General features: G+C 51.1%; 1 protein-coding gene across 3 annotated transcripts in view; it reads left to right on the top strand.

Moving 5' to 3' along the window:
- SOGA1 (suppressor of glucose, autophagy associated 1) overlaps nt 1-19375 on the top strand; it is a 69381-nt gene that overhangs the window by 33300 nt on the left and 16706 nt on the right. Inside the window, exons 4-10 of one of the 3 annotated variants that reach the window (XM_036009799.1) lie at nt 3147-3209; nt 3867-5048; nt 7233-7370; nt 9925-10050; nt 11021-11251; nt 17621-17725; nt 18724-18891. In XM_036009799.1, coding sequence (XP_035865692.1) covers nt 3147-3209; nt 3867-5048; nt 7233-7370; nt 9925-10050; nt 11021-11251; nt 17621-17725; nt 18724-18891 — 2013 coding nt within the window. Of the gene's footprint in view, nt 1-3146; nt 3210-3866; nt 5049-7229; nt 7371-9924; nt 10051-11020; nt 11252-17620; nt 17726-18723; nt 18892-19375 lie in introns of all 3 variants that reach the window. The other 2 variants (XM_028524064.2, XM_036009800.1) reach the window with 2 other exon arrangements.

The following is a 19375-nucleotide window of genomic DNA, read 5'->3' as shown; positions in this document are numbered from 1 at the left end:
AGAGCCCTTGCCTCAGCCACTCCACGTGGGGGTCTCCCTTGGAGCACCCCCTTCCTGGGTCTCATTTGTGGGAAGGGCTCTTTGTGGGGGAGACTTGCTCTGTGGCTCTCACCCCATGAAACAAGTCCTGGCTCCTAGCGTCTGAAATATCAGCCTCTGCCAACCTGCCTCATTTGCATTTCAAAAGGTCTCTTAGGATTTGATTGGACTTGAAGATATACTTAAGAGCCCATCTGGAGTTCATCTTTCTTCCTGGCTCTGTGGTTTCTACCTGGGCTGCACAGGAGAATCACTCGGGAAGCTATTTTAAAATACTGATGTCTGGGACCCACCCCAGACCAGTTACAGCAGAATCTCGGGGCGGTGAGATCGTGGGCATCATTTTGTTTTGTTTTGTTTTGTTTTGTTTGAAGTTCCCCGGATAATTGTGATGTATACCCAGATTGAGAGCCACTGTGCTAACTCATCGAAGAAGGCACATTTTTTCCTTCCAAACCCTGGGAACTAGGTCTAGAACTATGTGAAGGACTGGTCCCAGGTCAGCTATGGATTTGCTGTGGGCCTTGCTCTCACCTTCAGTAGAGAGGGGCTTGGATGACATCCGTGGTGTTCCCCTTCAGGGGTGGGGTGTAAGAGGTGGAGGTAGGAAGGCTGTGTATTCAAACCACACCAGATCATTCTCAAAAAATATCTGCACAGCCCTGACTGGTGTGGCTCAGTGGGCTGGGTGTCGTTCCATGAGGGGAAAGGTTGCCGGTTCGATTCCCGGTCAGGGTATGTGCCTGGGTTGTGCTTTCGCTTCCTGGCTTGGGTGAGTATGAGAGGCAACCAATCGATGTTTCTCTCCCTCTCTTGCTCCCCTCCTCCACTCTAAAAATAAATAAATAAAATCTTTTTAAAAAACACCCTGCTCAACCTGAAAAGAGAAGCAACCTAAGTGAATCTCCCCTCTTACGGGAAGAAGTGTTCAGGGGAATCATGCATCTCACTGAATGACTCTTAAACAAAAATGTCAGTAGTGATTATTGTGACCTCTTAACCTTTTCTCCTCAAATTCCCCTCTGTGGGGCATGTGCCGTTTTGTACTCTTGCCATAGACACAGGAGCGCTCCCGTTCCTCCATCGCTCCAGCAGAGTGTGCTGTAAGAGGTTTGGATTTTTGCCAATCTGATAGGTGAGAAATGATATCTCAGTGTAGGTTTTTTTTAAATTTAATCTTTGTTGTATTTCTTTTCCTTTACCGTTTAGTCTCCTTATACCCTTCTCCCCCCACCTCTCGAGGTAGTTTCAATTTTCATCTCTCTGTCAAACAGTGTGAAGATACAAATGTATCTTCCTATGCTCAGGAGCCACCCGCCTTTTCCGAGAACTGTTTTTCTTTCTTTTTTTTTTTTTAAATATTTTATTTATTTATTTTTAGAGAGGGAAGGGAGAGGGAGAGAGAGAGGGAGGGAGGGAGGGAGAGAGAGAGAGAGAGAGAGAGAGAGAGAGAGGGAGAGGGGGAGAGGGAGAGAGAGAGAGAAACATCAATGTGCGGTTGCTGGGGGTTATGGCCTGCAACCCAGGAATGTACCCTGGCTGGGAATGGAACCTGGGACACTTTGGTTCCCAGCCCGCGCTCAATCCACTGAGCTACGCCAGCCAGGGCTGAGAACTGTTTTTCACATCACTGCTTCATTTTTGTCTAGGTTTGTTGGCTTTGTTATTCTCTGTTTTGTGAAGCTGTTTACCTATTTAGGATACTAACCCTTTGTCAGTGTTATGTGAATTGCAAATATTTTTTCCCACTTTGTCATTTATATATTTTTTAAGTTTAAAAAAATTCTTTTTTTTGAGAGCAAGGAAGAGAAAGAGAAACATTGATTTGTTGTTCCACTTATTTATGCATTCATTGGTTGATTTTTATATGTGCCCTGACCGGGAATGGAACCTGCAACTTTGGCATATCAGGACGATGCTCTAACCAACTGAGTTACTCAGCCAGGGCGTGTCATTTATCCTTTTGCTTTTCCTAATGTGTGTGTGTGTGTGTGTGTGTGTGTGTGTGTAGATTTTGCTTATTTGATCAAATGTATTGATCTTTCTTCCCATATCACTTCTGGATTTTTTTACACATTTTTAAGACATTTTTTAAAAGATTTTACTTATTTATTTTTAGAGAGAGGTGAAGAGGAGGAGAATGAGAGGGAGAGGATTGTCAATGTGTGGATGCCTCTCGAGCGCCCTGTACCGGGGACCTGGCCTGCAAACCAGGCATGTGCCCTGACTAGGAATTGAACTGGCGACCTCTTGGTTCGAAGTCTGTGCTCAATCCACTGAGCTACACCAGCCAGGGCTCACTTCTGGATTTTTGAGTCATCATTATTGTTAGAGTCTTATTTTGCTTTAATCTGCATGCAGACGTTTACAATTTAAGTTAAGATCAGTCAGTCATCATTTCTAAGGCTCCTGCGGAATTATGACTTGTCACTCCCCTCAGCAAGCTAGGCAGAGGGAGAAGTTGGGGTGTGACTGGGGTGTGGAGCCTTCACACCAGTGGCTCGGCCAGCCTCCTGGGGAGGCGTCCCGAGTTGAGGCAGGGGAGCATGGACCAGTCGCTGGGTGTGTGGGCCTCTGGGAGGAGGACTCAGCTTCGAGGTCTTGGGGAAGGAGGGAGGCAGGTGCCTGAGTCCTGAAGGGGGGATCTGGGTGGAGCACCATAGCTTCCTCCCCAGGTACCCTGTCTGTCTTGGTCCCTGCTGTGTTCTCTACACCAAACTGTGCTTAGCATGTAATGCGTGCTCAGGAAGTCTTTGGTGAAGGAATGAAAGACAACCAGGAATAGAAACCCAGATACTGGGTCTCAGCCCAGGCGAGCTGCATCTCAGCACAGTGGTGGGAGAGAGGGAAGGCTCCCTGGGCAGATGTGCTCAGGATCAGCTCCTCAAATGCTTCTGGCCTGTCCCCCAGTGGTAACCCACTGGGTGGTCTTGGGAGCCCCTCTGGCTCAGCAGTTGGTGCTACTCAAGGCCTGGAGACGGCTGGGCTGGCCTGGTGATGGGGGCCTCCTGGAACCTTAGGCTCTGTGACTTCTCTTTGGATATACATCACCATCATGAGCTTTAAATGCTGAGTTTTGTTTTTTTTCCCCTTAAATCTCCCTCCAGCATTCCTTGAAGAAAAGAGGGACCCGTTCCCTGGGGAAGACGGACAAGAAGCCTTTGGTGCAGGTACTTCCCAACAGTTCCCGCAGCCCCTGGTACAGCCCCCATGGCAGGTCTTAGTCCCAAGGCCTAACTCCAGGTGTCCTGGGGGGGTTCCCCAGAGATGCCCACCCCCTCCATATTTTATCCCGTCCTCTCCTTGTTCATTTTCTTAGCTTCGCTGCCCACTTCACATCCCCAAACCATGCCCTGAACCCGTGGCTCTCACACACTCAGGTAGATAAAGCGCTGTATGCAGCACAGGCCAGACGTGGAATACCGCTAGCCTGTAGCGGTCTTGGATTGTCAGGGCATTATCTCATTTAATCCTCTCCATAGCTCAGTGAGGGAGGGAGTGTTATTGTCTCATTTTACAGTGAAGAAACTGTTGTAGTAATGGTAGTGGTGGTAGAAGCAGCAATAGTCACCCTGGCAAAATGTTGCCTCTTCCAGGAAGCCCTCCTGAACTCCCCAGGCTATATGTGGTGCTCCATTTTTGCGGCTTTATCAATGTCCCCTCTCTGCTTCCCTCTGGACTGCCAATTCTTTGAGGGGTGGGGCTCCCTCTGCTTTATTCCTGTTTCCCCAGCACATAGTTGGTGCTCCCAGAAATGTGGCTGGTGTTGAGCGTCCCAACACTAACTTTTCCGGGTCCTCTCTGTCCTTGTGCCTGTGGGGCCCCAGGAGGACAGCGCAGATTTGAAGTGCCAGCTGCACTTTGCGAAGGAGGAGTCGGCCCTCATGTGCAAGAAGCTCACCAAGCTGGTCAAGGAGAACGACAGCATGAAGGAGGAGCTGCTCAAGTACCGCTCCCTCTACGGTGATCTGGACAGCGCCCTGTCGGTGGAGGAGCTGGCCGATGCGCCCCACTCGCGGGAGACCGAGCTGAAGGTGCACCTGAAGCTGGTGGAGGAAGAGGCCAACCTGCTGAGCCGCCGCATCGTGGAGCTGGAGGTGGAGAACCGCGGCTTGCGGGCCGAGATGGATGACATGAAGGATCACGGGGGCAGTGGTGGGGGCCCGGAGGCGCGCCTGGCCTTCTCCGCGCTGGGTGGCAGCGAGTGTGGGGAGAGCCTGGCGGAGCTGCGGCGACACCTGCAGTTCGTGGAGGAGGAGGCGGAGCTGCTGCGGCGCTCCTCGGCCGAACTCGAGGACCAGAACAAGCTGCTGCTGACCGAGCTGGCCAAGTACCGTTCAGAGCATGAGCTGGATGTGACCCTGTCGGAGGACAGCTGCTCGGTGCTCAGCGAGCCCTCGCAGGAGGAGCTGGCGGCCGCCAAGCTGCAGATCGGTGAGCTCAGTGGGAAGGTCAAGAAGCTCCAGTATGAGAATCGTGTGCTCCTGTCCAACCTCCAGCGCTGCGATCTTGCCTCCTGCCAGAGAACGCGGCCCATGCTGGAGACGGACGCCGAGGCGGGGGACTCAGCCCAGTGTGTGCCCGCTGCCCTCGGCGAGCCCCATGGCCCCCATGCCACCCGGCTCTGCAGGGCCAGGGAGGCCGACGCGTTGCCTGGTCTCAGGGAGCAGGCTGCCCTGGTCAGCAAGGCCATCGACGTCCTGGTGGCCGATGCTAATGGCTTCTCGGCCGGCCTCCGCCTGTATCTGGACAATGAGTGTGCCGACTTCCGGCTGCACGAGGCCCCGGACAACAGCGAGGGCCCCAGGGACACCAAGCTCATCCACGCCATCCTGGTTCGGCTGAGCATGCTCCAGCAGGAGCTCAACGCCTTCACGCGGAAGGCAGACGCAGCCCTCGGGAGTTCTGCCAAGGAGCCGCCAGAGCCCTTCTCGTCGCTGACCCCCCTGGGCTCCCAGGGGCCCTCCAAGGAGATTCTTCTGGCCAAAGACCTGGGCTCAGACTTCCAGGTAAGGTGTGTCCCAGTCACAGGTCCTGTTACGCTTTTTCCGTGGAACCTTTTTTACTGAACCGTAACATGCAGACGGAGAGGTACACAGAGCACAGGTGTATGGAGCTTAGGGTTTTCCCAAGGTGAGCACATCCATATACATAATCATTGCTCAGAACAAGAACTAGGACACGGCCGACAGCCCAGAAGCCCCTCCTGGTGACCCCTTCCAGCCGCAGTGCCCGCCCCCCAGCGTAGCCTCTTGATTCAGTTCTGTCTCTTTGTCAGTTTTGTCTGTCTTCGAGCTTTATGTAAGTCGACTCACGTAGCACACACTTTCTCCTGGCTTCCTTCCCTCACTGCTATGTTTGTCGTCACTTGTGGCAGTAGTGTATTAACTGTCATTACTGGACACGATCTCATGGAGTGAACGTGCCACAGTTCCCTCCCTCATGTCCCATTGACAGATGCAGGGGTTGATTCTGAGGCCGTCTTTTTTGGGGATTGACCTTTCTTCTTTCCTTGTTTCTCTTGCAAGTTTGTGTTTTAAAACGAGTGTTATTAAAACAAAGAATTTTTGTTTGGGTCCTATGCAGAGGCCAGAAGTTTGGCTGTTTAATCATAATGAACTTCCAGCCTTGATGTCTATAAAATACCACTTAGAAAAATTAGAATAATGAATGCATTTGTCCCTCAAAAATGCATTATCGCCAAAGGAGCCCCTGAGCGTCCGAAGAGCTTCAGGAGCACCTGAGTAAAGGGCGAAGCCTCCTCTTTGCTGCTGCTCACTCCCTGCAGGTCCTGCCTTTAACAGTCTGGAGCAGCTCTGGCCAACACAGTGACCAACACTTGGGACTATTTTAATTTAAATTAATAAAAATGACATACAGCTGGAAATTCAGTTCCTCACTAGTCATAGCCACACTTCAAGTGCTCAGCAGCTGCATGTGTCCAGTGGTGCAGATCTAGAATATTTCATCACCACGGCAAACCCCTCTTAGTCTTTCTCTAGCCCTGGTCACGTAGCTCAGTTGGTTAAAGCATTGTCCCTGATACCCCAAGATTGTGGGTTCAATCCCCGGCCAGGGCACGTACAAAAATCAACCAATGAATGCATCAATAAGTAAAACAACAATCAGTGTTTCTCTCTCTCTAAAATCAATCAATACATTAATTAATTAAACCTTTCTCTACACATACTCTCATATATTTGTTTTTTAACCCAAATTGTCTTTTGTTACACACTTTGTTAGCACACAACTTATTTTTCTCGTTATTGGTTCATTTACTATAATGCCATGTTTATTGTTCATGTATTGTTTGTGCTCGGTGCTGGGGGTGCCGTGGTAAGCAAAACAGATATGGGTCCTTCCCCTAGCCCCCCCAGCCCCACCCCTGCCCATGTCATTGAGTGGGGAAGAGAGATGTCAATCAAAGAATGCCAATGAATACGAAATTACCAACTAGATAAGAGCTCTCAAGGAAGTATACTTGGTTCTATGAACAAGGATCTTGACCTAGTTGCTGGATCAGGGAAGGCCTCTGATCTGAGCCGAGGTCAGAAGGATGGGTTACCTGGGGAAGAGTTCTAAGCAGAGGGAGCAGACTGTGCAAAGGCATCGTGGCTGGAGGGGGCGTAGCATGTCCAAGAACTAAGGAGGAATGAGGCTGGACTGCAGAGGGCACCGGGACGGTCTGAGCTTCACCCTGAGAGCAGTGGGATGGGTCTTTCCATGTTTATAGATTTAGCTCTTTTTTTCACAACTACACAGTGTAGTGGGGCCATACTTTCTTTCATCCTCGCCCTGTTGACCTGGCTTTTTTAAGCAAGCAGGCTGCCCTGTTTTAGGTCGCCCCCTTGGTGCTGCTTGAGGTAGGCGTGAGCCGGGGCCGCACATGGGTGGGACAGTGGAGTCAGGCTCGGAGGCTCGTGCACAAGGTGAACATTCACAAAATCAGCGTCTCACTTACCACTCACCGAGTCATTCGTCCCGTCAACAAACACTCACTGAGTGGGTGTAGTGCCCTAACCAGGGCTGGGGCTGGGTCACCGAGGTGAATCCACCCGGGTCCCAGCCCTCAGGTGTGTGCTCAGAGCCTCTTATGGAGCCCCGAGGCCTGGGGTGGGGCTGTCTCTTGCACCCTTTGGGCCCGGCCCCACGGTTATCTCTGGTCTCTTCTGCCCGTGCCTCTGGTGCAGCCGCCCGACTTCAGGGACCTGCCGGAGTGGGAGCCCCGGATCCGAGAGGCCTTCCGCACGGGCGACCTGGACTCCAAGCCCGACCCCAGCCGGAGCTTCAGGCCTTACCGAGCTGAGGACAACGATTCCTACGCCTCTGAGGTGGGCCTCGGCCTGAGCCAGCAGGGGGGCGGGCAGGAACAGTGGGAGGGGGGACGGCAGGAGAAGAGTGGCGGGGGCTTCCCAAAAGCAGCGGGGTCCATGGGAGTCTTAGCTGGTGATGATAGGGAGTGTGAGCACTCCACTTGGTTTTGAGCTTCCGAGAACAAGAAAGGGAAACAAGGATGTTTGGGCCATTCTCATGGCCTGATTAAAAGGAAGCTTATAAATTCTGTTGAAGAAATTGATTTTTTTTTCCCTGTACTCAATTCCACTGGGAATTCAGTAATTTAAGCCATTCAGTGGAATCACTTATTTATGTCATTCAATGGAATCACTTATTTATGTAAAGAAGGCAGCCATCTCCACAGTCAGGCTGGCTGGGTTCAAATCTCGGGTCTGCTTTCTGATGGCTGCATGTCACTTGACCTCTCTGATCCTCAGTTTCTCACCTTCAGAATAAAAGTGAGACCCCTCTGATCCTCCCTCACTGGGTTGTTGAAAGGATTAAATATGCAAAAAGCCTTAGCAGAAGCCTGGTCCGTAAGCCTGGTCCATGCTGGGTGAGGAGGAGGAGGAGGATGACACACCACTGGGCCTCAGGGGACCTACCCTTGTGGCTATGTGGCCTTGGACACTGGCACAGTCTTGCTCCGATGCAGCTTCCCCATCTGTGACAGGGTTTAGAGTTGGTGGTGGCTGGAGCCTTGCTAGGATTCTCTGGTCCGTGAGGAATTCTGGGTAGTTCCAAGCCTTCCCTAGCACTTCATAGTGAACCTGAGGCAGGAAATGGCTCTTATAGTCTGGGTAGATCCACCTGAGATTCCCGAACCATGGAGAGCCCTGTGGGTGCCCCAACCTGCTCACCCTTATTTTGAACATCCCTGGAAAGGCAAGTTTGGGGTCCCAGGAAGGCCAGTCTGCAGCTCTGCAGAGTGAGTAGCTCCCTTGAAGTCAGAGGATCAAATTCTCTAAGTGATCTGAGTTTCCTAAAAGCCATAGCAAAAGGCGGGGCAGGGGGGTGGCGGGCAGCGGGGGAAATCATGAGATACTTAGTCCTCATTTTCTGAGAAAAGGAAGCGGCCAGCTCACTGGCCGCTTTCCTGCGTGCATTCAATTACTCTTTCATTCAACCACTCCTCATGGAGCAGTTACGGTTTGCTGAGCACTGTGTTGGGTTCTGAGTTCAAGAACACCACAGATAGCGGATCTCGTGCTGCAAGGATTTTTAATACAAAACTGGTGAATAAGATACACCTTGGGTCAGTGCCTTCCATGGCCAAACTTGCACACCATGGGCTAGATAATAAATGTGTATTTTTTTTCACGGAGGGACGTCTTGGGGTTCCTGGGGGGGTTTTGTGTGAGGGTGGGGCTGACATTTCCCTTTTCTTCTGCTGCTTAATGTGACAGCATAGACATTCCCTGTGTTACTCCTGAGTAGCGATACTTCAAAGAGCATCTTTAAGCGAAGCGTTCTTATGGAGAGAAAAGCACGTATATTGTAAGTGGACAGTGCAGACGATTTCCACAAACTGGACACTCCTGTGTAATCAGCAAGATGACTATCCAAACATGACCCCCCCAGGTGTCCCCTGCTCGTCACCATCCTGACCTCTAACGGAGTGGATGAGTGTTGCCTGTTTAGCTACAAATACTTGTAACACAGTTTCCCTAAAAAATGTAGAGTTTTATGTCTTTTCCTTAAGATTTTATTGCATAGTTATTATTATAACACATAGCTACCACAAAGTTTCTAAGCTCCATTACATAAAGATGTAAAGAAGAAAGTTGCCCTGGCTGGTGTGGCTCAGTGGATTGAGCACAGGCCAGCAAACCAAACTGTTGGTTCGATTCCCAGCCTGGGACACATGCCTGGGTTGTGGTCCAGGTCCCCAGTTGGGGGCGCGAGAGGCAACCACACATTGATGTTTCTCTCCCTCTTTCTCCATCCCTTCCCCTCTGTCTAAAAATAAATAAATAAAAATTTTTTAAAAAGGAAGAAAGTTAGGATCACAAGGTTATCACATAGTTAACCACTGTTAACATTTAGTGTGTGTGCTATGGCCTTCCTGGTTTTCTATTGAGATATATATCTTTTTAAACTCTTTATTGAATATAACATAATATACACACGATAACATGCATGTAATAAAGGACACCATCCTTCAGGGTATAGTTAATGGATCTTTACCTATGTATAGACCCAGTAAACACACATATTGATTTTCATCATTATTATATAAGTTGTTTATATATTTTTGCAATTATAAACAATGAGACAATGAACATTTTTGCAAACCAAACCCAGTTCCCACAGTATATTTATTTCCCCCAAGTAAATTTCAAAGAGAAACGTCATGAAGGTAAAACTGTAATAGCTGGATTTGACGTGCACCGTTTTGTCTAACCATCAGAGCAGCCCGCAGAGGTAGGGTCAGCCGCTGGGCCTGACTCATCCTTGAAGGTCAGCCTGGAGCGGACCGACAGCTGTTGCTGCTCTGCCCTCGGACCTCAGTTTCTAACCTCCTTGCCCTCTCCCTCCTCCCCACCCCAGATCAAGGAGCTGCAGCTGGTGCTGGCTGAGGCCCACGACAGCCTCCGGGGCCTGCAGGAGCAGCTCTCCCAGGAGCGGCAGCTGCGGAAGGAGGAGGCCGACAGCTTCAACCAGAAAATGGTCCAGGTGCGTGGTGCTCAGTGCCCTCTCTGCACGTACTCCAACTTCCCTTCTCTGAATTGAAGTCAGAAACCTCAGAGGTCCACAAAGCTTCAGAAGGCAAGAATGTCAGGGGAAACCCAAGTCTTGCTGCCTCATGCCACACTCACCGCTGTGGGTGTTGTGCTGGGCTGGGAGCCGGGCCTGTCATTGACTTCCTGAGTGACCTCAGGCCAAAGCCGTCTCCTCTCTGGGCCTGCATTTCCCTTCTATGAAGTACTGCCCCCATCAGAGCTGAAAACCTGTAGCTAAAAGGCCATAGGCCTCTCTGGTAGTCCAGATGAAAATCCTGCCAATAGAAAGCATTTATTAAGCCCTTACTGTATGTCAGGCCTGTGCAGTGCACTTTCTACACAGTATGTCCTTTAATCCTCATGTCTCCCCTTCTCCCTGACTCCCAGGGAGCTGAAGTGCTTTGCCCAGGGTTTCACATCCAGGCGAGATGGGGCTGGGATTCTAATGCTGGTCTCTGGCCCCCTCTTAACCATGACTCAGCATTGCTTTCTCTAGGATATTATGTGAGCTCAGCCTTCCTCATTCCCAGGATGCCCTTTGCTCTCCACATGGGTCACCCCTCCCTGCCTTCAGTGCTCACCCGCCTCACTGAGTGTGAGTTCATGTGAAACACTGGCATCCAGCACGTGCTTATTATATTATGCCATGGTTTTTATAATCAGACCGAGCTGGGTTCAAATCCCCGCTGTTTTCACTGATTCAGGAACTGATTATCGCTGCTTTTATGAGTTCCTCTTCCCTGGAGTAGCAGAGGGCAGTGTTTTATCTCAACAGCATGAGCTGCTAGTGGTGGAATCCCTGGCAGGGATCACCAACAAGCACCACCCAGATTTCCTTCCCTGCCCTTGTCAGAAGCCTGGAATGGGGTGGGGTGGTACCCAGGAAGACAGCTGGCTTGCTCACACTATTGTCCCCTTCGAAGCTGAAGGAGGACCAGCAGAGGGCGCTCCTGAGGCGCGAGTTCGAGCTGCAGAGCCTGAGTCTCCAGCGCAGGCTGGAGCAGAAATTCTGGAGCCAGGAGAAGAACATGCTGGTGCAGGAGTCCCAGCAGTTCAAGCACAACTTCCTGCTACTCTTCATGAAGCTCAGGTGGTTCCTCAAGCGCTGGCGGCAGGGCAAGGTTTTGCCCAACGAGGGGGATGACTTCCTTGAGGTATGTTTTCCCTGGGACTGGGACTGGGAAAGAGGTGGTGTGGGGGAGATAGGACCAGAGGGACAGCCAGCTGGCATCGGGACATATACAGGCCAGCAGCCTGCAGGCGTCATTCAGCACCTGTTAGTGAGAACCAGCTCTTTCCTGGGCACCGTTGCAGGCGCTGGGGGTACGGTGGTGAAGAAGACAGGCTTAGTCCCGGGCTCAGCAGGAGAAAGTCTCTCCGGGGGCTGGTGGGTCTCTCACACCTGCTCATTTCCCTTGTTCACAAACCTTGAGTCTTCAGCAGACAGCAACAATCTGGTTCTGTCGTTACTGCATTATATGCAAACATAGTGTACGTTTTTTACTCCTTTAAAGCACGGCTTACATATGAGCAAAGTGCACACATCTCCCATGTACAGCTGATGAAGATTTACAGTGCTCACCTGCTCAGCCCAGCTCACAGGAGAGCGCATTTCCTTGTCCCAGAGGCTCCCTGGTGGCCCAGTCAGTGTGCCCTCCCCAGCAGTCAGCATTATTCTGATTTCTTGTACCGTCAATTGATTTCGCCTGTGACAGAAGTTTGTATAAGTGCAAGTGGTCTTTTCTGCCTTCTTTTGCTGCTCAATATAACTTTTTGAGATTTATCCAAGTTTTGCATATAGAAGTAGTTCATTCTTTTTTATTGTTTATTTGTGACTTATGAACCTTATGTACCTGTTTTATTTTTTCTTTTTTAAAATATATTCTATTGATTATGCTCTTACAGTTGTCCCAGTTGTTTCCTCCCCTTTATCTCCCTCCTCCCTGCACCCCCCCAATCCCCCTAGCATTACCCTCCTTAGTTCATATCCAAGAGTGTACATAAAAGTTCTTTAGTGTCTCCATCTCCTGTATTATTCTTAACCTCCCCCTGTCTATTTTGTACCTGCCTATTATGCTTCTTATTCCCTGTACCTTTTCCCCCATTCTCCCCACTGATTAACCCTCCATGTGATCTCCATTCATTTCTGTGATTCAGTTCCTGTTCTAGTTGTTTGCTTAGTTTTCATTTTTTAGGTTCAGTTGTTGATAGTTGTGGGTTTGCTGATACCTGTCTTATTTTTAATGTTATTTTTGATATATAGCAATGGGTATTGGCCTTCTATTTTTAGTAATAATAATTTCCTTTTTAGATATATATATATATTTTTTTTAACTAGAAAGAGTAGGTTGACTTAGAAACATCAGTGATACTACAGGTAGTATTTGGAGGTGGCAGGAAACCGGAAGAGTGGAACTTTGGGAACGTGTGAAGCTTGGGAGGCCCCTCATGACCCACTGTCGCTCAGCCTGTGCAGAACCCCTTGGTGCTCAAAGCCCCTGCCCCCCATCATCATTGCATGGACCTCGCCATCACTAAATGGACCACACCGACATTGCTAAGAGAAAGGGGCATGTAAGGACATCACATCTCAGTCATACTCCGCTGAGTTGGCACTGCTCACCTTGGCTTTTTGGGGACAGGTACTTCTGATCTAGCCCAGACTTGGCCCTCCTTTCGCTTAAGGTACTCTTTCCTGAGCTACTGGGGCCCAGTGACACTTCCCAAGTCCCCATGCACCCCTGGCAGGGGACCCCCAGAGTAGCCCCAATGCCCCAGGAGCAGAGGGTGATGATCAGACCCGAGTCTTTGGCGAGAGTCCCCTTCCCTCACCTCCAGTGGGACTCGTTGTTCTTCCAGGCACTGGCCTCCCCCCCAGGGGCCTCTTGGGAGGGTCCCTGATCACCCTGCAGTACACCGAGGTCCCCGTCTGAGAAGCAGCTTCAAAGTCTATCTTCCATGGCTGTCCCTTGGGCATCACCCTCTGTGACACCCAGGGCCTCCTATTTGGAGCCACCGTCTGCTGTCTGCTTCCCCTTCCGTGGAATTTGACAATTTAGGACCGTCTCTCCTGTTTGGAAGTTCTACCTGGGTCTTTGGGTGAAGCCTAGTTTCATTCTTTATTTTTATGAAATTTTTTTATTTTTAAATAGTAAATACATGTAACAGAGATTTTACCCATTACATGTATATTATATACATAGTTGGATGACATCAAGTTCACCCACACTGTTGTGCAGCCACCACCGCCCTCCGCCTCCAACTGTCTTCATCCTGCAGAACTGAAACTCTGGGCCCACCGAACACTGAATCCCCATCCCCATCCCCCGAGCCCTGACGACCACCACTCTGCTTTCTGTCCCTGTGAATTTGACTACTCTAAGTACCTCACATGAATGGAATCGTACAGTATTTCTCCTTTTGTGTCTGGCTTATTTCACTTAGCCTAGTGTCTTCGAGGGTCATCCATGTTGTAGCATATCGCAGAATTTGTTTCCTTTTTAAAGATACTCTCCCATGGTATCGATAAAGCACATTTTTCCCAACTTATTGAGGTATGATTGCCACCTAGGAGTTGTATATATTTAAGGTGTACAAATTGATGTTTGTTTTTGTTTTTAAAGATTTTATTTATTTATTTTTAGAGAAGGAAGGGAGGGAGATAGAGGTAGAGAGATAGAGAGAAACATCAATGTGCGGTTGCTGGGGGTTATGGCCTGCAACCCAGGAATGTACCCTGGCTGGGAATCGAACCTGGGACACTTTGGTTCCCATCCTGCGCTCAATCCACTGAGCTACGCCAGCCAGGGCAACAAATTGATGTTTTTAAAAAAATTTTTTAAATTGACTTTAGAGAGACAGGAAGAAAGAGAGAGAAAGAGAAAGTGCTATCAATCTGTTATTTCGCTTATCCATGCATTCATTGGTTGCATCTTGTATGTGCCCTGACCAGGGATTGAACCTGCAACCATGGTGTATCGGGACTGCACTCTAAGCAACTGAGCTACCCAGCCAGGGCTGCAACTTGATGTTTTGATATATGTTTACTTTGTGAAATGATCGCTTCAATCAAGTCAATATTCATTACATCTCCCTCCCTCCCTCCCTCCCTCCCTCCCTTCCTTCCTTCCTTCCTTTCTCGCGTGCTCTCTCTCTCTCTAGAACACTTGAGATCTACTCTCTCAGCAAATTTCAAGTACACAACACAGAATCGTTGGCTGGAGTCGCCGTGTTGTAGGTTAGATCTCCGGAATTACGCATCCTGCGCAACTGGAACTTTGTGCCCTTCGACACAAAGTGGGCATCTCCCACTCCCCCTCCCCCGCCCTTGGCAACCACCGTCCTGCTACTTGTGTGCCCTCGGCTTTTCTCGATTCCACCTTTGAGTGAGGTCTCATGTACTGGTCTTTCTGTGTCTGGCTTGTTTCACTTAGCATGGTGTCCACCATGTCCATCCATGTTGTCCAAAACGGCAGGATTCCCTTCTTTTCTCAGGGCTGAGGGATACTCCATTGTGTATATATACCGCATGTTCTTCACCCACTCATTCATCCGTCGACACTTGAGTCGTTTCCGTGTCTTGGCCACTGCGATGATGCTGCAGTGGACACGAGGGGGTGCAGACGGCGCTCTGGGTCCAGACTTCGTTCCTTTGGATACGTTCCCAGAGGTGGATTGCTGGGCCACATGTCCTGTTTTTACATTTTGGGGGAAACCACCACACTGTTCTCCATAGCTAGGGCTCAGTCGTGGTTGCTGGAGAACATGCTCCCTCACACCCTCCACGGCGAGTTGCCTGCAGGCCACAGAGCCTCTATTTGAAGTCAGTTTTTCTCAGACAAACTTCATATTTACTGAAAATCTTCCTAGCCATTTCCATTTATTGGAGTAACAGAGAAACAGAAACTTGCTTTAGGAAAAAAAAAAAGAGGTATGAGCATAAAAAATTAAATATATATGCCTATAATTAACAGAAATACAAACATTCACTGATACATAATTAATAAGATATACGCAACCACCCACATGTTAAGCATACATGCATGTATGTGTATAATGAGATAAAGCACATATGTGTGAAAGTACATAAAACAAATACGTAATAGGATACGTATAGATAACTATAGATAAGGGACTTGATATGATACAGTCATACTTCAAAGAACACACTGAACCACACACGCAGAATGGAAGCTGCCTGTGTGAACGCTACCGCGCACGCATGGCGTGTTCGCAGTGTTCTGGGCACTGTGTTAAACGCTTTAAGCGGATCATTGCATTTGACTTCTACAAATACCCTGTGACATGGAGACAATTATTATCCCCATTCTACTGCAGATAAAGATCTTTGATTTCTTGTCCTCCATTCTGAAATCCAAAAGCTCTGAGCACTGTGTTTTTTTGTGTCTGACTCATTTGGAAAAAATGGGCCTGACACTTGCTTGGCAGCAAAACCTTCACTTATTCCGTTTCGTGTTGATGTTCGCATGTCTGTGGGGGACACAGTGGTGTTTCCCATTACACCGGACTTTGCCAGGGTTGCTAGACAGTGTACGGTGTAGGTACCACGTTATTTCCCTAAATCCCAATGAATTCTGAATTCCAGACACACCTGGCCCCAAGCATTTCAGAGAAAGAATTGTGCACCTATGTGCACACAGTCAGAAGGCTGTATATTTAAGTACTCATGACCGAGGCCAGCCAGGATTGGGGTGTCTATCCGTGTAGGCCCTGCTCCCCAAATTCGGTCCAGCCTCAGTGCCCGCCTGACCCTGGAAACCCTTACTCATTTAGTTCCTAGGACATGCTCTTCGCTTTTCTTCCACCTCCCTGGTTGCTCCGTCTCAGTCTCCTTGGCTGGACCCTCTAGTTCTCCCTGACCCGACCCCTGCATGTCAGAGTCCCCAGGGCTCAGCCCTCAGCCTGCATTTCTCTCCCACCTACACTTGCTCGCCTGGGGAGCTCACCCAGGTTTATAGCTTCAGTGTCCGTTCTTGCACATTACGAACCTGTTCAGAATCTGACCCAGCTGCACTGCCTCCTCCTCCAGTCCCAGCCATCGTCACGTCGTGTCTGGCTTGTCTCCATGGCCTCCTACCTGGTCTCTTTGCTTCTGCCCCTGCGCCCTTCCACCACGCATCTCGCATTCACACGGTGCAGGGAGGCGCCAAGCAACAGGTACTCCATGTGGATGTACAGCTCCCTTGGAGCTGTGTGGTACGGGCCCCGTCGCTGCCCTGTATCTCAGCACAGCACCTGGAGGGATCTTGTGAGGCCAAGTCAGGCTGATGTCTCTCCGTGGCCCACAGTTCCCCCACCAGCCCCCATTTCACCCGGAGTAGAAGGCGAAGTCCCTACAGCGGCCTGGCTGCCCAGCCTTGCCCCTGCACTTCCCTCCCTTCTCAGACAGACGTCGTCCCGCCTCAGGCCCTTTGCACTGGGTTTGTCCTCTGCCTGGAATTCCCGACCCAGAGTTACGCTCACAGCTCAGTCTCTTCCTGCCTTCAGGACTTGGCCCCAGTGTCGCCTCGGCCCCAGGGCCTTCCCTGACCGCTCATGCACGGCACATCCAAGCCCCCCTTCCTGCTCTCTCTTTCTCCGCAGCATCTATTATCGTGGGTCGTTTCATATATTTAAAGACATTTCACACATTCCACCTATTTGTTTGTTTTCTTGTTCCTGGGCTAGAAGCAAAGGGGGCCAGGGCTGTCCGTCTGCCTTGCTCCCTGGCGTGTCCCCCGTTCTGAACACAAGGCCTGGCAGCGGGAGGTGTTCTGTCACTGTTTGTTGAGTGAATATGCAGCCAGTGAGAGGGGGGCCTCCTTCTGCCCCGTTCCTGTCCCGGTCTCCTGGGCTGGCCCCGGACTCCTGCCCAGCTTCCGTCGGCAACACACCCCGCCTCCCAGGAACCTCCCTTCTGTCTGCCCGAACCTTTGGCTCCCTTTTCTGTGACCCCAGGGCAAGCTGTGGCTTTTATCCCAGCCTCAGTGCCTACTGTGACCTGGCCTGACAAGATGTCACGTCTGAGCAGCTCTCGGGGACGCCTCCTGGTGTTCGGCCAGAGAGACGGCCTGGCTGCCCAGCCTTGCCCCTGCACTTCCCTCCCTTCTCAGACAGACGTCGTCCCGCCTCAGGCCCTTTGCACTGGGTTTGTCCTCTGCCTGGAATTCCCGACCCAGAGTTACGCTCACAGCTCAGTCTCTTCCTGCCTTCAGGACTTGGCCCCAGTGTCGCCTCGGAGGCGACAGTGGTCGGAGGCCAGAGGTGCCCGCCTCTATGGCTGTGTGCCCAGCCTGCATGGTGTCCTGGAGGTCAAAGTTGAAATTTGGGAAGTAGATGCTGAGCTGGGTGCCTTTGGACCACCCTGCCCCGTAAACCCCATTCCTTCTTCCAGGCCGGCTGTTCGGTTCATTTCCTGACTGGGCTGCCGGCCCGAATCCCCTCCTCTTGAGGGTCAGGCCCCCGGCCTGATGCCCTCCCACCCTGTTGAGTGAGGTTTTGTTTTTTTGTTTTTTTTTAATTAGGTAAATAGCATGAAGGAGCTGTACCTGCTGATGGAGGAAGAGGAACTAAATGCCCAGCATTCTGACAATAAGACCTGCGCGGGGGATAGCTGGACCCAGAACACGGTTTGTTTTCAGCCTGTCCCCGTCCTGTCCCGCCCATCTGCTTCTCCGTCTGATAAATGATCACCTCTGGCTGCCTTCTCTGACCTGTGTGCGCTGGGCACCAGAGCTGCAGAGGGTGTTTGCCTGGTCACTGAGCCCAGGTGCTCAGTGCTGTGGAGTGGGTGCGTCATCCCAGGGCAGTGGCAGAGGGTCAGATGGTGGACTGTGGGGTCACAGGCAAGAGAGCAGTTACTTCTGTTTGGAGTGTAGTGGACGTTGTCACAGAGGAGTGGTCATAGGTGGTGGGTTTTGAAGGATGAACAGGAGTTTGCCTGCTGGACAATGGGGAAAAGGCCATTCTGGACCAAGAAGACTGTGTGTGCAGAGGTGTAGCAGGATGTTCTGGGATTCGCTGCATCTTGGAATGCACATCTCGGAGATGAGGACGTCATGTTGGGGTCATATGAAGACGGACCTCGTGGTCTGGGGTTGGGACCCCTCAAATCAAGCCGTGGGATACAGAGAGCAGTGGGGTCAGGCTCCCAGGGGTACAACCAGTGAGCTCGCATGCAGGTGGGAAACAGGCCACCGGCCAAGCAGAGGGGATTGGAACCAAGCCAGGCAGCCAGGGAGGCTCCGTGGTCCAGACTCCTTGTGTGGCCCTCGGTGGTCAGAGAGGCGGACCCTGGGCAAGGACAAGGACCCCAGGGCCTAGGCGCTGCAGGACCTCAAAGAATCCGGGGCCCAGCTCAGATTTAGACTAAGCTGTTACTGCTGTGGCTGCAGGGTTCTTGTTTACCTGAGGCTGGGATGCGTGTTGGCGGAGGTGGCCAGGGCTGAGATGACTCAGCTCAGAAATGTCAGGGCTGGGATTGCATGGGTGAGATGACCCAGAGAGGGTGCGGGGCTCACCTGAGGCCCAGCAGAGCCCAGTTTGGACTCTGGGTAGGAGTTCCCAGCCCGGCCCCCCTTGTAGCCCCTCCAAACGCCCCTGACCCAGGCCCTGCCCCTGTCTGCAGCCCAATGAATACATTAAGACGCTGGCCGACATGAAGGTGACGCTCAAGGAGCTGTGCTGGCTGCTCCGGGATGAACACCGTGGTCTGACTGAGCTTCAGCAGCAGTTTGCCAAAGCCAAGGCCACCTGGGAGATGGAGCGGGCAGAGCTCAAAAGCCATACCACCCAGGTGAGTCTTCCACTGGTCAGAGACATCTGCCGCCCTGCTCCGGTCTCAGCCCAGCCCTCAGCTGTTGGCTCTGGGAGCAGGCTGTGAAACTCATGCTCCTAGAAGCATAGGAACCCCCTCATCTTACCGTGTGACCCAGAGAAGGCGAGAGACTTGCCTAGAGTCACACAGCAAGGGCATCGGAAACGGTGGGGACCAGGAATTTCTGAGCTATCGGGGAAAGTGAGGGATTGACAAAAGGGCCTGGGGGCGCCGGGGGCACCCCTGCTCTGCCAGGGGCTCGCAGGTGAGGCCAGAATGCTTAAGTGCTTGCCTGTACCTGGTGTCTCGAATGGAGTGTGGTCTCCTCTCCCCACAACTGAGACGGCCATAGAAGCCCTACCCAGGTGCTCTGGGGTTTGGTCTCTGCTGTGTACCTGGAGGCAAGTTGCTGCCCATCTCTGGTCTTCGCAGTGAGAGGGTGGGCTTCCTGCCACTCAGAGAC

Source organism: Phyllostomus discolor, chromosome 9 (genome assembly GCF_004126475.2).
Source record: "Phyllostomus discolor isolate MPI-MPIP mPhyDis1 chromosome 9, mPhyDis1.pri.v3, whole genome shotgun sequence".
Lineage (NCBI taxonomy): Eukaryota > Metazoa > Chordata > Mammalia > Chiroptera > Phyllostomidae > Phyllostomus > Phyllostomus discolor.
The sequence above is the reverse complement of the archived record's forward strand: the minus strand, read 5'-3'. Positions and strand labels throughout refer to the sequence as shown.